Genomic DNA, 17,214 nt, shown 5'->3' with positions numbered 1-17,214 from the left:
ACAAATAAAAAGGGAAGCACACCCTTCCACACCATGCCCACACCATCTAGTGACCAATACTCGAACTACAGTCCATGCAACGCCTCCCAGACAAGCGGTAGCCGTAAGAACACACAAAGGAAGGAAGGGGAAGAACGAGAACACGCGCCCGTAAAATTACGGGCGCCGGACTTTTGGGCAGGCCGCGCACGCCCGTATTTTTACAGGCGTAAATGTCTCATACGAAGTCTCTTGAGATAGCCAAATAGTAACATAAAAGTTGTAAACATCATGTTAAAATTACATATCGCTTTATAAATTCGGTCCCCTCAAGCTCCTTTCTGGCTGTACATGGGGTCTGGACCTCCACACCTATAAATCCCTCATCCGTCCTATCCTTTGTTACGCCCATCTGGTCTGGATCTCCGCCCCCCTACCTTTTATAAATCCCTCCAAATCCTTGAACGCCATGCTCTCCACCTCGCTTATCGCATCCGTCTCCCCTCTCCCACACGGATCCTGTACGATCTCATCCCCTTCCCCCACCTCCTCCTTTTCCTTGAAAGGATACGGATCCTGTACACTTCCCGCAAACTCGATCCTCCTCACCAGCTTGTCTCACCCATCCTCTCCCACCCCCGCCCGCTGCCGCACCTTTATTCCCACGTCCCACCCGGTCTCCATCTCTCCACCCTCTTTACCCTCTCCCAAAGTGGTTTCCGCCAGCTTCCCCTCACTGATGATGTCCTTCTCCCCTCCATCTAACCCTCCTATCAACTTTGATCCTCCCCCCCCACTTCCTGTGTCCTTTCCTTTAGGCACCCTCCCTCCCATCTCTTTCCTTTTTCCCCATCCCCCTTCCTCCGCCCCTCTCCCCCCAGGCTTCCCCTCCCCTATCCTCCCTCCCCCTATCTCCCCTGCCCATGCCATCTCTGCGCTCCCCTCTCCCTCTCCCACTCCCCTTCCTCCTCCTCTTGGCAGGTCCCCGGACTCGCACACGCTCAGTGAACATTCGCGCGCCGGAGATCATCACCATCAGTGTCTCGTGTGTGTGCCTTCGTTTGTGTTTGGTGTTCTTTTGCCGTCACGCCACCACTGTTCACGTGTGCCGTCGCCGTCATCCATGTTATGTGCGCCGTGTCAACTAGTGTTAGTGATATTTCTCGTCCAGTGTGAACGGCTCCATGTTTTTTGTTTTTTAGTGTCTACATTTTTTGCCCGCCATTTTGATTGTCTACTCTGTGCCACCTATATGTCATACTTATTGTAAAAAAAGGCTGAAGAGCGGCGTACTATGCTGCTGACAGCCCGCCTTTGTATAAGGTGATCAAAATCACAATAAAGAAAAATACACATTCGGTGTATAGCTGTTTTTACTACGATAGCCTTCTTTCCCTGTGTGGGTTAAAAGATCTCACCGTAACGAAAAAAAGGCCTAATTACCGTTCCAGCTCACTAATCATATCTGTGGCACTCTCGTCTTCGTTATCACACGACTGGCGGCACGTAATTGATGTCAAATCGATTGACTGATTAATCAAATTGATCAAAAGGGCCCCTTCTCATTGTAATTCTTTTCCTGCAGTCGGATTACTCTCATCAGGTAACTCAAATGGGAATCTCTCGAGGGAAGGCAATTTTCTTTTTTAGAAACACTATTGAGAACCATCATTCCAAGACGACTGCAGAAGGTTCCTGTTGCAGTCAACATTCATTTTGTGTAAGGACCACGAAGGGCAGATACGAGAAATTAACGGTAATACGGAGTCTTTCTTCCCTCGCTCTATTTGCGGGTGGAATAGGAAAGGAAATGACTAGCTGTCGTATGCGCTATCATCCGCCACGCACCGTAAGATGGTTTGCAAAGCATATATACAGATGTATACGTGAATTTAGTCTACCTTTTAGATGTCAGTCCATCCATTTATAGGCGCACAGAACCATGGAAGAAAGATGTCTCGTATGTATCGAGAAAGCAAAAGATTTTCTCACTACAGTCACTTTGCGAGACGTATGTGAGAGGCTGTATTATGTTTAACAACTTCACTTAGAAGAAGCGGTATAGAGCTCACCTCTCAACCCCCCCTTTCGCCAGAGTGTTGCCTACCTGCCACATACTCACGAGTGCTCCAGTCTTCTCTGATATATATATCTTTGAATCCGCCTAATTTCGAAGAGTATGAGATGTCCCCCACAGAATCACAGACCACTGCTAATTCTCTCTAAGCCCCATCACATTCTGACACTACTGTCCCATTTGTTAGGCTGTGTGATCCTCCACCCATCATTAAGTAGAGAGCTAACGCAAAGAGAAAAATAGCACGCTGAGGTACAGGAGGTGATTCACAACCATGTAGATTTTCACAAGAACAATATTTTCGGAATCCATGTTGGCTATTTGTCAAAAAATCGTTTCTTTCAAGGTGATTCACAATGTTCAGGCAATGAATATTTTCCAAAATTCTACTGGAAGTCGACGTTAGTGATATGCAACAAGACACTACTTGTAAGAAAAGGCGCGCTCAGCTTTGAAAGTACCAGAAGTCAGCGATGAGTAAGGAGTACAATAGCGATCCATTACAACATCAAAGAAAGTAGTACTGCTTACAGCTGATGTTCCCAGAAAAGATGAAAAGAACTTAAGAAGCAGAAATCTCAAGAGAAAATATAAGAAGGTACTCTCAACTCAAATAAGCCTTCCGAAAGAGCAGTACACGGATCTTTTACAGAACATTCAGGACATAACTTTAGCAGATATGATCCTCTAAAGTTCAGCTTTGGGAACAAAGAAGGACACGTAGTATACTGAGACATGGAAAACAGCCACATCTTGAGCAAGTACTCCGATGATGGTGATGTTTGGTTTTGTGGGGCGCTCAACTGTGCGGCCATCAGTGCCCGTGCAAAGTCCCAATTTTTACACAGTCCATTTTCTTTTCACAATCCAATATAGTCATTCTCACAAATTATGATGGTGATGAAATGATGAGGACAACACAAACACCCAGTCCCCAGGCAGAGAAAAATCTCCAACTCGGCCTGGAATCGAACCCGGTACCCCGTGATCCAGAGGCAGCAGCGCTAGCCCCTAGACCACGAGCTGCGGACAAGTACTTCGAAGAGCCCCCTGAACTGTGAAACTCTTCGAAGACATTCTCTGCAATGACAAAGAACCAAATCCCTATGGAGATCCACTAAATGTAGATGTTAGGAACGTCGTAAATACTTCGAAGAATAATGAAGCTCGGTGGGGAGATGGGATCATTGAAAAATGAGTATACAGTCATCGAACTGACACAAGTTATAAGTAAAATTTTGGAAGAAGAGCAGTTTCCAGAAGGATGGACGTCGGCACACACAAAAACACAAGTCGTAACCTGGAAAAAGGAGATATGCGCAGAATAAATTTTGAATGTGAAACTGGTAACCGCATATCTAAAACTGAGGACCAAAATTATCGTGTGACATTCGTAGAGTTCAAGGAAGCTTATGATTCAGTAGATAGGCAAACAATGAAATAACTAAACTGATTAAATAGCCTTTAAGTAACACAGCATCCAAGGATAAGTTCTGCGCGTGGAAGTTCCGAGGAAAGCTTTCATTTACAGGTCATCACTGCAGAGGTCAACTGTGAGAGAATGATGTGTTTCATCTCCACATATTGGTAAGTTAAGGGCAGATGTTGGGCAAAATTGCGAAAAAGATTCGAATATTTTTATTGCGTACTTTATTAGATTGATTCTTTAAGAATAACATGGCAAAGTTTCATAATCGTAATCTGGCTAGAAATAAATTTTAAAAAGTTGGTTTGGGCGTCTGCGCCTACCATGCCCCCTTTTTCTATGCTGTGATTCACACCTTCGCTATGCTAGAAATTTTTTGTGCATTAATTTTTCGTTCACGCAATCGAAGCAAACTGCGGTTGAGCCTAGAAGGCAGTGCGAAAGATTGTCTTTCTTGTTCCGTTGTTTACAACGTGGTTTTTAGAAGTTGGAAAGGTACTGGGAGTTGTTAACAGACTGACAGACAAACAAATTCACACTTTATAAATATATTATGGAAAAACTATATTCTTTCACAAACTTTCCACGAATGATAATCCTCAACATTCCCTGTGTGACATATCGTAGTGCAGATATCTTCAGGCAGAAGTCATGGTTTGCCACTCGCTGTTCTAGATGTTATAAAATCATCTTTCAGGTGCCTAGCCAATCCTGGACTGCTGAAAAAATGTGTACGTGGGAAAACACAGACTGCAAATGACAGCTACAATCACATCATACGGATGCGTTGTCCAAAAACACTGTTTGTGTCCTCAAGTGTTGTGAAGATAGCTGCATAGGATGCCTGTCTAGTGCTCAATAGTGGAAATGTAGATAGGATTAAGTGCTTGCAAAGACAGTTAGAAGCATCTATGAAGCGCGACTGGACAAAGCTCAGACATCGGAAGAAAAAATGCAAATGTTCGCTAGGTAGAGGAGGTAGGGGAAGAAATTCATCCACGAAGGCGAAGAAGAGAATGTAGATGATGGATATGTGCAGAACTAGTCACTAGAGGTATAACAATATTGCCAAAAATTGAAATGAAAACTTTAAATCCGAATTGGCGTAAACTGCCTTTATTGAGCTATAATGTACACTAGATGGTCAAAAGTATCCGGACACCCCAGAAACATATGTTTTTCATATTAGGTGCATTGTGCAGCCATCTACCGTACTCCATTTCAGCGACTTCGTGACATCGTGAGAGCAGAATCGGGCGCTCCGCGGAACTCACGGACTTCGAACGTGGGCAGGTGATTAGGAGTCACTTGTGCCATACATCTGTACGGAAGATTTCCACACTTCTAAATATCCATACGTCCACTGTTTGCGATGTGATAGTGAAGTGAAAACGTGAAGGGACACGTACAGTACAGAAGCGTACAGGCCGACCTTATCTGTTGACTGACAGAGACCACCGACAGTTGAAGAAGGTCGTAATTCGCATTAGGCAGGCATCTATCCAGACCATCACACACGAATTCCAAACTGCATAAGGACCCACTGCAAGTACTATGAGAGATAGGCTGGAGGTGAGAAAACTTGGATTTCATAGTCGAGCGGTTGCTCATAAGCCACACATCACGCCGGTAAATGCCAAACGACGCCTAGCTTGGTGTTAGGAGCTTAAACATTGGACGATTGAACAGTGAAAAAACTTTGTGTGGAATGGCGAATCACGGTACACAATGTGGCGATCCGATGGCCACGTGTGAGTATGGCGAATGCCCGGTGAACGTCATCCGCCAGCGCGTGTAGTGCCAACAGTATTATTCGGAGGCGGTGGTGTTATGGTGTGGTCGTGTTTTTCATGGAGGGGGCTTGCACCCCTTGTTGGTTTGCGTGGCACAATCAGAGCACATACCTACATTGATGTTTTAAGCAACTTCTTGCTTCCCACTTTTGAAGAGCAATTCGGGGATGGCGATTGCATCTCGAGCACCTGTTCATAATGCACGGCCTGGGGCGGAGTGGTTACACGACAATAATATCCCGGTAATGGACTGGCCTGTTCAGAGTCCTGACCTGAATCCTATAGAACACCTTTGGGATGTTTTGGAACTCCGACTTCGTGCCAGGCCTCGCTGACCTACATCGATACCTCTCCTCAGTGCAGCACTCTGTGAAAAATGGGCTGCCATTCCCCAAGAAACCTTCCAGGACCTGATTGAACGTTTGCCTGCGAGAGTGGAAGCTGTTATCAAGGCTAAGGGTGGACCAACACCATTTTGAATTCCAGCAATACCGATGGAGGGCGCTACCAATTTGTAAGTCATTTTCAGCCAGGTGTCCGGATACTTTTGATCACATAGTGCACCTTTTCTCAGGAACTATAAAAGCTAACATCCTGAAATTTGGCACAGTTCTTAAGACTTGCTTGCTGAATAATTGTGGGCAGCACTTTTCCGCTATCTTTTCTCTGAGAAAAGTTCTCCTTTAGAATTTGAGAAGAAATAGAGCCATCCCAGGTAATACAAAACTGGGAAAATAAATTCAGAGCAACTACGACCTTAAACAAAAATCTGTTCCACACGTTTTATTAGCCTCTTATGCAGACGTTAGCTGTGAAATTCCAATTTTATTGCTTGATTACTTTACGAGAAAAGGTACGTTATAGAAACAAAAATAATCAAAAATTCAAATACTTATAAAATGTATGTCCACTCGCATTTTCTAACTAAACTCGCACAGATTATCAGACATTATGCTGTACGCGCTAGTCTCAAGTTTAACTGTTTTAGCTGTAATATTTTTGGAGATATACACTCCTGGAAATTGAAATAAGAACACCGTGAATTCATTGTCCCAGGAAGGGGAAACTTTATTGACACATTCCTGGGGTCAGATACATCACATGATTACACTGACAGAACCACAGGCACATAGACACAGGCAACAGAGCATGCACAATGTCGGCACTAGTACAGTGTATATTCACCTATCGCAGCAATGCAGGCTGCTATTCTCCCATGGAGACGATCGGAGAGATGCTGGATGTAGTCCTGTGGAACGGCTTGCCATGCCATTTCCACCTGGCGCCTCAGTTGGACCAGCGTTCGTGCTGGACGTGCAGACCGCGTGAGACGACGCTTCATCCAGTCCCAAACATGCTCAATGGGGGACAGATCCGGAGATCTTGCTGGCCAGGGTAGTTGACTTACACCTTCTAGAGCACGTTGGGTGGCACGGGATACATGCGGACGTGCATTGTCCTGTTGGAACAGCAAGTTCCCTTGCCGGTCTAGGAATGGTAGAACGATGGGTTCGATGACGGTTTGGATGTACCGTGCACTATTCAGTGTCCCCTCGACGATCACCAGTGGTGTACGGCCAGTGTAGGAGATCGCTCCCCACACCATGATGCCGGGTGTTGGCCCTGTGTGCCTCGGTCGTATGCAGTCCTGATTGTGGCGCTCACCTGCACGGCGCCAAACACGCATACGACCATCATTGGCACCAAGGCAGAAGCGACTCTCATCGCTGAAGACGACACGTCTCCATTCGTCCCTCCATTCACGCCTGTCGCGACACCACTGGAGGCGGGCTGCACGATGTTGGGGCGTGAGCGGAAGACGGCCTAACGGTGTGCGGGACCGTAGCCCAGCTTCATGGAGACGGTTGCGGATGGTCCTCGCCGATACCCCAGGAGCAACAGTGTCCCTAATTTTCTGGGAAGTGGCGGTGCGGTCCCCTACGGCACTGCGTAGGATCCTACGGTCTTGGCGTGCATCCGTGCGTCGCTGCGGTCCGGTCCCAGGTCGACGGGCACGTGCACCTTCCGCCGACCACTGGCGACAACATCGATGTACTGTGGAGACCTCACGCCCCACGTGTTGAGCAATTCGGCGGTACGTCCACCCGGCCTCCCGCATGCCCACTATACGCCCTCGCTCAAAGTCCGTCAACTGCACATATGGTTCACGTCCACGCTGTCGCGGCATGCTACCAGTGTTAAAGACTGCGATGGAGCTCCGTATGCCACGGCAAACTGGCTGACACTGACGGCGGCGGTGCACAAATGCTGCGCAGCTAGCGCCATTCGACGGCCAACACCGCAGTTCCTGGTGTGTCCGCTGTGCCGTGCGTTTGATCATTGCTTGTACAGCCCTCTCGCAGTGTCCGGAGCAAGTATGGTGGGTCTGACACACCGGTGTCAATGTGTTCTTTTTTCCATTTCCAGGAGTGTATATGTTTAAGCTCAAGAGTGTATTTTTCCCTACGTCTGTCCTTAATTAAACTTGGGGAGTGTGATTGTAGGCTGCAAAAATGTAGCCCCTTTTCTATTTTTTCGTTGGAGTATGGTTTTACACTGTGGAACAAAAAGTATGACTGATCTACTGTGTCTAATCTTTTGAGAAATATTTGTGGTGTCGGGTACATGACTGCCGGGTGTGGCATTCGCAGGTCGCGCGTGCTGCTGCAGCTGGCCGGGCGGTGGCGGCGCGCGACGCTCTGTTTGCGGTGGTGACGGCGGTCGGACGGCTCTGGTGGCAGCCGAGGGCGTCGCCCGGGTGCGTGGTGTTGGGCGTAGCGCTGCACTACTCGCTGCTCGCCGCCGCCGCGTGGACCACGGCGGCGGCTGCGCTGCAGCTGCTGCGGCTCGGCACCGTCGCAGGCGCACAGGTAGGCTGCTGGCCTGCTGCGCCCACCACGTCTGGTGTCTAAGAAACGCACTCACCACTGACGCAACTGAGCAGCAGTGATTTCCTACCCGTCTTTGTCCACGCAAGAGCACTGCATCCACACGGTTAACCTGGGTGACTGGCGCTCATTCCCAATCAGTCACTTTGCACATGGTGCAGATGCATGCTGCTGGCAGTTTCCATATCCGACGCTAAAGCCATCGGCACACGGACCGTGCATCCGAACGTTGAGCGTTGAGCATGCCGGGTTTCTGACGCCATAGCGTGGAGTAGCACGTTCGGGAGTCTTTCCGAACGTGCAGAGCAATATCTGGCATGTCAGACACAGTCTAACGTAACAGTCGCGACACTTTGCTTCGATTTTGTTGCCTACAGCGCCCCAAGCGGCCGGTAGGTTGAACTGTGAGTTCGGCGCGATCGTGAAAGCGAATAGTGATTGTTTATTTTGATTTTTACAATGGTTTTTACCATCGGGAGCGGTTGTAGCGCAATAAATTGCAGCAACAACAGGAAGAAGGCACCACAGCTGGTTTTTTTAGGTTTCCTAAGGATCCTGAGAGGTATATACCATCATGTTACTAAACTGTATCGTCAGGATTCACTTGCAAACTGTATGTGTATAAATGATGAATGTTTCGTTTTAGGAGCAGAAAATGGGTTGTTAATAGCAGACGAGAAGACCTGATGAAGAAAGACCCAGTTTACCTATATAGTAATATTTGGTTTTGTTCGCTGAATTTAGAACAAAACCAGTTCATGAACGCAGACAATAACAAACTCGTGTGGAATGCAGTACCCACACTGTTTGACATTCCAAATAAGCCACCTCAACTGACGATGAAGAGGAAATTGCCACAAAGATTCGACGGTCAATCTAAAGCTGTAGAACAGTCCTATGACACAGAAGAAGCCATTCAACTCTCCATGTATCAGTGCCACATTCCTGTGAGTCATCAACACAGACCTGCTTTGACGATGAAGTGGTTAGATTAAGTGCAGCTGTTCGTGTCTTACAAAAGCGTGTGAAGTGTCAGAATGGGCAGATCGATAGACTCCGAATGAAACTATTACGGGGCAAGGAAAGTGCCTACAGACAGCGACAGAAACTATATCAGAAGGATCAAGTGAACAAGGACAAACGAATGTTGAAGACTATAGGATCCCGATAAAAAAAATATATGCCCTTGACTTGTTGTTCAGCCAGATTAGCATGCCATTGAAAGAGAAGAGAAACGTGCTACAAGACGGAAACTGTTCATCAAGATATTTGTTAAAGTGAGACTCGTTTACCGGTTCAAATATTGGAATCAAGACTTAGTTTCTAACAACAAGAAAGCAAATAAGAAACTGAAGAAGTTGGCTCATTTGGGCTGCTGATTTCTTCGGTATGTATTTCATTCACTTCTGTTGTTAGTCACTTAATTTTCCTTGCCTCTTTCGTGTGATGACTTTACTTTGTTAGCACCGTGTTCACTGACAGATTGTTTGAAAATTATTCAAATATTTGGTTTTTCGTGAAATGTAATGTAATCAGCTCATTATAATGTTTTCAGCATATTTCTCCCACTATTTGGCAGTTGCTTGTCCCACTTAGAATAATATAAAGATGAAGGTCGTACTTGTGGCAACAGGCGACAATGACAAACACAGGAGGCGTACAGAACGATAAACGAGCTGTCGATCGCTTTTGCATGTAGAGGTACATGTCTGTGCTTCTTACATGTGAATCTGTGCGTTTATAATCTTTTGATATCGACGTGGTAAGCTGCAATTCTGTCCAATGTCACAAGTGTTTCTTCACGAATGTGTTGTAGCTTGCCACTCTATTCATGGTTTTTGTCCATACTTGCGCTTATTTTAGAATCTGTTTTAGAAACATATATTCCTTCTGATACTACACAAACTCTTGGAGGCAAGAAAATAACTCAAATAATTCGGAAATTGCGTAGGAAATGGATGCAAACAAACATTATGCTTACGACGCGTCTGACGTTCACCTTACCTGCCGCTTGGAGCGCTAGTGTCGCTCCACCTGTCAAACGGCAACAATTTCTACAGCAGTGAGTGTCGCGACTGTTATGTTAGACTGTGATGTCAGATATTCTGAGTGTGCGTCTGAGCGTTGACCAATGAGATAGCACAACGCCACCTACGTCACACGCACGTCGTCTCCCTTCAGTACAGCGTTGTGAGGCGCCATATTGGCATTCATTTTGAGCCTACATGCATATTTGCCGTTTCTGAGAACCAGCAAATTGAGAATCACTGGAAAACCCGTTGTTAACTGTGTGGTTCGTTCCAATACAATAAGGAGAAACGTCATATTCGTGGCAAAAGAATTATTGTAACTTGCGTATTATGAGAATAGGCTACTTGAAGGTAGCGACACACTGAAGATCCACCCAAAACGCATTGTTCTTTGTACAATTTGTTATAATTATATTGCAATTAGTAACATATCTGCGATTAAGGTTTTCAGCAAGGCTAGTACACTATGATTAGATACAAGGGATGTGTTGTTAGTTCAGCATAACGCGAAGCGTCAGTGGCTTGTGTTGGGTTGCTTGTAGAGGCAGTGGTTCGCGTTTTCATACTTCCAAATTTTTTCCCCTAACATTCGCGTTTTATTAGGTTCTGATACTTTATTATTAGTTTAATATAAGTATATACTATAAAATAACTTTTTGTTTTGAGGGGTGACTTCGTTCGATTGACTTAATCTACTGGCCAGCTTGCGCTACTTGTATAAAGATATTTTGCTCCTTTTTCTTTTACGCTTCGTAATTCACATGTTGCAAAGGTTCTGCTGCTGGGCAGGAACAGTGATCAAGTAAGACTGACCTTGGGGTTTTACTAAAATGTAGGAATGACGAAATAATGTTTATCTTATTCGGAGAAGTATTCCAAATTTGTACCGCGCCATTTGTAATGGCACTTTTATAAGCTAGTGTCCATATTGATTGGACATGGTATTTTCCTTTTCGTGGACGATGGAAGAAATGTGCTTTTTAATGGAGCTAACGTGGGAATTTTACGCGCGCACGTTGAGTAAACAGTGTGATTTACGAACTAGAAACATCCCTCAACTGCCGCTGGAGTGCGTTGCGATCGCGTATACCACGTTGGGGCCCACGTACCGTATGCACAAGTCGCATCGTTACTGAGCGATCAGCAGCACGTTGAACTTGGCACGCTCAGCGTTAACGTTACACAGCACGGTCCGTGTGCCGACGGCTTAACTCTTTTATGCTAGGTTGTACAAAGTGTGTACCATCATTCCTCGGTTAAATGTGTGATGGTACAAATAACTTGCCACTTAATTTGGAAGTCCTGACTCACTCAGCATGAAGGTATGCTTGTCGAAGCACCCACTGTTCGTAATGTGGTAGTTCCGATTACAATCGAGGGAGGTCAGAAGTAACATTGCTCCATAAAGTTTGTCTGTGACGATTGTTATTCCCATTGTGTGCACTGTGGTGCTGGGTTTTGGCTACTATCTTCGTTGTGCCACAGTATTCAAACGGTGTACTTTATGACATACAAGTTATAACACTAAAAACATCAACTACAAGACGGTTTTACCTAACCAAATGTAGTTTCCTGTCATTTTACTTATTTAATTGTAGCTAAATCGACCGATTTTTGAGAGATTCTCAATTTTCTGATACTTTGAAACAACTTATATTCATAATATATTATGTTCTACGAGACAGCAAACGCACAAAATACTATGCTTAATGCCGTAAAATATGGTGACCTCTATCCTCTGACTGTGTCGTAAAATGACGTTGCATCCCATTGGTCACGTTCGTGTCCACAAGATGAACATTTAACCTGCCAGATTCTTTATTTCACGCTTCGCAGTGAAGTGGAATGTGAAATTTGACGATGTGACGCCACCGGCTTCTAGATCACATGTGAGAGGACAGCTTTATGTGGGTCTTGCCATGCGGCTACAGAAATGTGGACTCAACACAACTTCGTCACAACTGAGCGACACTAAGGGGCCTGCGTTAGAATGCATTGGAGACAGTGTTCATTTTTAGCTGCCAATTTTCCATGTATGGTAAAGGAGTGTGCTGTAATCCTGAGATTCCCCAGATATTACCATAGTAACTGGGTACGATTATGTTTACAGAAAAATAAGCTGCTAATCGAATACTGAATGTCACTGAAGTTTCCACTGCTTCAGATTTTGATATGAAGCACTGCCTTACTAACCTGCTTGAGCCACGTCAGGTAATCCATAAATATGAACTGTTAGATAATTTATTGTCCCCTGAAAAACCATATCAAAAAAGTAAGTTTTGTTGTTTGTTTAATGTTGAACGAGCAAGTTCTTGTTTCATATTGAAGGAGCAAGTTCCTGACAAAGGATCCAGTAATGATCTACCAACGCAGCGAGTGGCAGTGCGAGTCTTTAAAACAGTAAAGCCAAAAGGCAATGCCTGGAAGAGTTGCTGGACTTCATTGTCAAGAGGGACTTGTTACTTTGTCGTTCACAAAACTTGGATGGAAAATATTGAATATTGTATTAGTTCTTCTAATATCCTGTCAGATGTAACATTTGTCACGGTGTGCATAACAAAAGGTGGATCTACAATATTTTGTGTGGAATATGTCACTTGGCTAGTGCAGTATCTAACCAACCTACTCATCTAACGAAAATATTATTCAATCTACGCAAATGTCATTAAAAGTGGAGAAAGCTTGCAAGCAGTTTATTAAAAGGTGCCGGCCCCGGTAGCCGAACAGTTCTAGGCGCTTCAATCCGGAACCGCGCGACTGCTGAGGTCGCTGTTTCGAATCCTGTCTCGGGCATGGATGTGTGTGATGTCCTTAGGTTAGTTATGTTTAAGTAGTTCTAAGTTCTAGGGGACTGATGACCTCAGGTGTTAAGTCCCATAGTGCTCAGAGCCATTTGAACCATTTGAGCGGGTCTCAATCCCAATACGAGCTATAAACCTACTTGATTTGAAGAAGTCATTCACAAAACCATTCCGTGAATATTAAAAATAGAAGTGAAGAGTAGCCTCTCGAAAGTGTGGATCAAAATTTATTCAATGTTGAAAATCTCTCTGAAGGTGGTTAGAGAAAGGTACATGATGAAGAGTGTGTGAAATTATTTTACATAGAATGACAGTAAAAAAATTCAGCAGATCGTTTTTACGGAAATAATGCGGAGAGATATAGTCAAATAGAATCTGCGAATTGTCGGTCTTCGCGACGATGCGTTGTTGTTTTCCACAAAAGAACATTTTAAAACTTCAGTATTAATACAGTGATCTGAATTATTTCCGATCTCGTGCAGTAAAAGGTCTGCTTCATTCCTTGAAGATTTGACCATCAAATTTACTACCTGTGGAGGTAATAAACTTAACTACAAAATGATTAATATCCATAGGAAAGACAACACTGCTCTTGACAATTAATCACCACAAGAAAATACGTTCTCGCTGTTGCACAGAGCATGCAACCGTACAAAAATTGTTAATTGGTAATACAATTAAAATTGGGATGTATGGAGCTGTACCCCGAATGACGAACTCAAATTACGTTGCTTGTGTGTTATTACTTTGATGTCACTTTCGTCTACAATGTTAGTGACTCATTTAATTTCAGTTCCTTTAACGTCAAGTACAACTGGCTCTCTTTACCACTAATTCGTTAATGGGCTTCGTTTATTGCTAGCATTGGCGAAATTTAGTCAATAATTGAAATTTTAATGAGTTAACTTTGCTAGAATCGTGCGTTCGGTGATTTTTTGCTGCCGTGACTGCTCGCGCAGGACTCGTTCATAAAAACTAAGGTTTCCGTCCCTGTTACGTGCGTTCTAATGCTTATTTCGCTGTCACTTCGCTCAGTTGAGCATTAGCGAAATACTACACTATATTAGCACTGTCACAGTTACTAAATAACACATAATAAACTTCTTGACAAATGTTCCTACAGAAAATATTTAATATGAATGGGCTAGAACATAAATTGTAAATCGAGTAAAGGGGGGGGGGGGGAGGTGGAGAGGGGGTGGTTCGATCAGTTAAACACGACATTAAAAGGAATCATGTTTCTCATTTATACTGAAATCATTCTTTTTTTTTTTGTGAATTTTATGTACGTAATACGCGTTCGGGAAGTCTTCATACAAGTAGCAACTGGTAAGCAAGAAAAACTTTTTAAAGAAAAGTATAATATACACTCTCAACAGTATGTACGAAATACCCAAATAAACTATATCTTCATTTGGCAGTATGATAACTTTATTCCATTGCCAAACGAATTACAATTCAAATGTAATGTGTTGCCTTTTTGCTATCAAAACACAACTCAGTCTTCTAATATAAGGTTCACCATCACCTTACCGAATCACAAAATCCTCATGCTAACAGGCATGGCTATCCACGCAGGTCAGATAAAATTTCAGTCATTAGAAACAAATTACAACTATTCATGCTTATTCATGCATTATTGCAAGAGGCGGCTTCAGGATTTTCTCGTGCATATTTGTATATTTTGACTTTATTGGTAGTAAATTCAATCATATTGCACATTTTCATTTTTTATACTGAAGGTGACATATTTTACACTTTAATTTTGCATATTAATATTATACTACTTGCATAATACTGCATTTTCTCAATTTTGCCCCACAAAATATGGAATTTCCATAAAGAACGGAAAACCATTTTCTTCGACAATGACCTCGGAGTTTTCACCAAGCAGAGATATAATCTTGTTACTTTGAAGTAATGTATTTTGGAAAACCACTAAGGAGTTGTCATGCTCTAATCTCCCTTCACCCTCCAAGATTATTTTACAGTCTTCTTGAGCTGAGGAAGTAATCAGGAATCATATAACGTGAAGTTTTTGGGACTCCATGATTATTATCGACAGGATTGTTGGAATAAACAGGTCTGATATTGTTGTGTTGACAAAGAAACTAGAACATTTTTGGCGGCGAGAACACAAATGATCTGGAATATTCAACCTCACACATTCCCAAACTACCTCATTTAAGTATTCATTTATCATCTCCTGCAATGGAGAAAGATCATTATGTGCAGATAGACGCATCAGCCTAAATAAGGGGAATTTGGATTATTATTCATCACTGGAAAAACACTCCTATCAGAGCTCATCAAAGGCGAATATACTCCTGTTTAAAGGACTCTGACTTAAAAGTGGGGTACCAACTGCCTCATTCTACCTTCTTGAGCAATTTTAAAAACTTTCCCAAACATTTGCATACGCGAACATATTAGCGATCTTTCTTAACATGCAACTCACCTTTGACTGCCACAAGCTTCCGTAACTGTAACTCCCTCGTAGCCACTAGTCCATCACTCAGTGGTCGCTCTTACCCATCCCACTACCTGCTTCCCCATCTGACTCACTCATTCAGCCTAATTCATTGTTATTATCTCTTTGTACATCTCTAACTATCAATGCCTTCCGTCTGACCGCCACAGTCTCCTTCGTTCTGTTTTACTAATCTTGTCTCATCTCATTGTCTCTGTCTCCCTCTTGCTCTCTCTTACTGATACTATCTAATATACTGTCTCTTCTCACGATCATTATCTCTCTCTCTCTTCCTTGTTCTCTTGGTCATAGACTCTGTTGCCTCTGATTATATCTGTCTCTTATCCATCTCGACGTTCTGCTGCTCTTTCGTCTTCTCTCATTGGCTCTGTCTCCATCACTCTCTTCCTAGCACTGTTCTGTCAGTGTCAACTATGTTCCACCATTCCACTGCCACTGTGTCCCTCACTTTCTCTCATGGTCTCCTTTGCTCTCTCTACACCACATCCACTTCTGACGCGCCACTCCTTTTCACGTTCGTCAGACACCAGCAAAAACACCCTGTGAGTGCGTTAGAGCCACCAGAATAAATTAATGGGGTAGGAGTAGACCCTTATTCTACGGCAGAGCACATCGGTGTTTAGCTGTAAAAAATTGGTTTATTTCTTACTGTATTATTGTCAATGAAGCACACTGGTTTACATAGAGTGTGGTACACCTGTTTCAGGAAAATTGTCAAGATAAGATATTGCCTCCTTATTAGTAGAAATAACACTGAACACAACAATATTAGATTTAAGTAGAAGGTTCTCTACAAGTTTTTTGTTACATCTAGACAGTGAAGCATCGTCTCAGTTGGACAATATTACGTCAAATCATCCGATTCTAGGTTCTAAGTTCAGTACTTTTTAGGATGATAGTCAAGTCTATGGAGGATGGTTAGTTTTTGTTACAAGATATGCAAAGGATTACTCAAGGTTGCTCGTGTTCACAGTGGGCGCAAGCTTGTGATCCAATATTTTTATGCCTCTGCCAGTGGCATTTACCTTTAGCTGCAACGTGTTGTCGGCTGTATGGCTGCTCTCGCCCTCTGAAAATCTTACAAAAAGCTAATCAAAATCCTTACTGATTTTGTCAGCTAAAACTGCTTCATGTTTCTCATTAGGTGAGAAAACATGCACTCATCCCTAGTCTGGAAAATATGGCGATATACACGTGCATAGATGGAGCAGCGTTTATACTTCAATGCCCTCTCAATTCTCGCAAGAACAATAAACTACATGGCTGTTTCGTTTCTCTGCTATTGGAGCTCAGTCACTGTTCAGCTAATATCTAGCTGAATGTCAGCCAAAGTGAACGCTGTGTTCACACAAAATTCCTCTTTTTGCGTCGTGCAGAGCTTCATGCATCCTGTTCTACACTTGATGCTGGTTCGGAGGAGAGCCCAGAAGTTTTCAGTATTCTGTCTTTCATAGCAAACTGTCCCCTACCTGTGTCCTTTCATGCTTCACGTCACGGTTTTGTAGACCAAGGGGAGCGTTTCTTTCATCTTGTGGAAACTACCCTGCCAATCGCAAAAGGCGCACCTACAAACTAGGCCGTAATCTCACCACATCTTACCGAGCGAGGTGGCGCGGTGGTTAGACATTGGACTCGCATTAGGGAGGACGTCGGTTCAATCCCGCGTCCGGCCATCCTGATTTAGGTTTTCCGTGATTTCCCTAAATCGCTCCAGGCAAATGCCAGGATG

General features: G+C 43.8%; 1 protein-coding gene across 1 annotated transcript in view; it reads left to right on the top strand.

The window, feature by feature from the left end:
• The window catches only part of LOC126455825 (adhesion G-protein coupled receptor G6-like), an 80,093-nt gene that overhangs the window by 20,654 nt on the left and 42,225 nt on the right, over positions 1 to 17,214 (top strand). The window contains exon 2 of the mRNA XM_050091587.1: positions 7,927 to 8,145. Coding sequence (XP_049947544.1) covers positions 7,927 to 8,145 — 219 coding nt within the window. The remainder of the gene's footprint in view (positions 1 to 7,926; positions 8,146 to 17,214) is intronic.

This window comes from Schistocerca serialis, chromosome 2 (genome assembly GCF_023864345.2).
Source record: "Schistocerca serialis cubense isolate TAMUIC-IGC-003099 chromosome 2, iqSchSeri2.2, whole genome shotgun sequence".
Classification (NCBI taxonomy): Eukaryota; Metazoa; Arthropoda; class Insecta; order Orthoptera; family Acrididae; genus Schistocerca; species Schistocerca serialis.
Note: the sequence above shows the minus strand (reverse complement) of the source record. Positions and strands in the feature narration are given on the sequence as shown.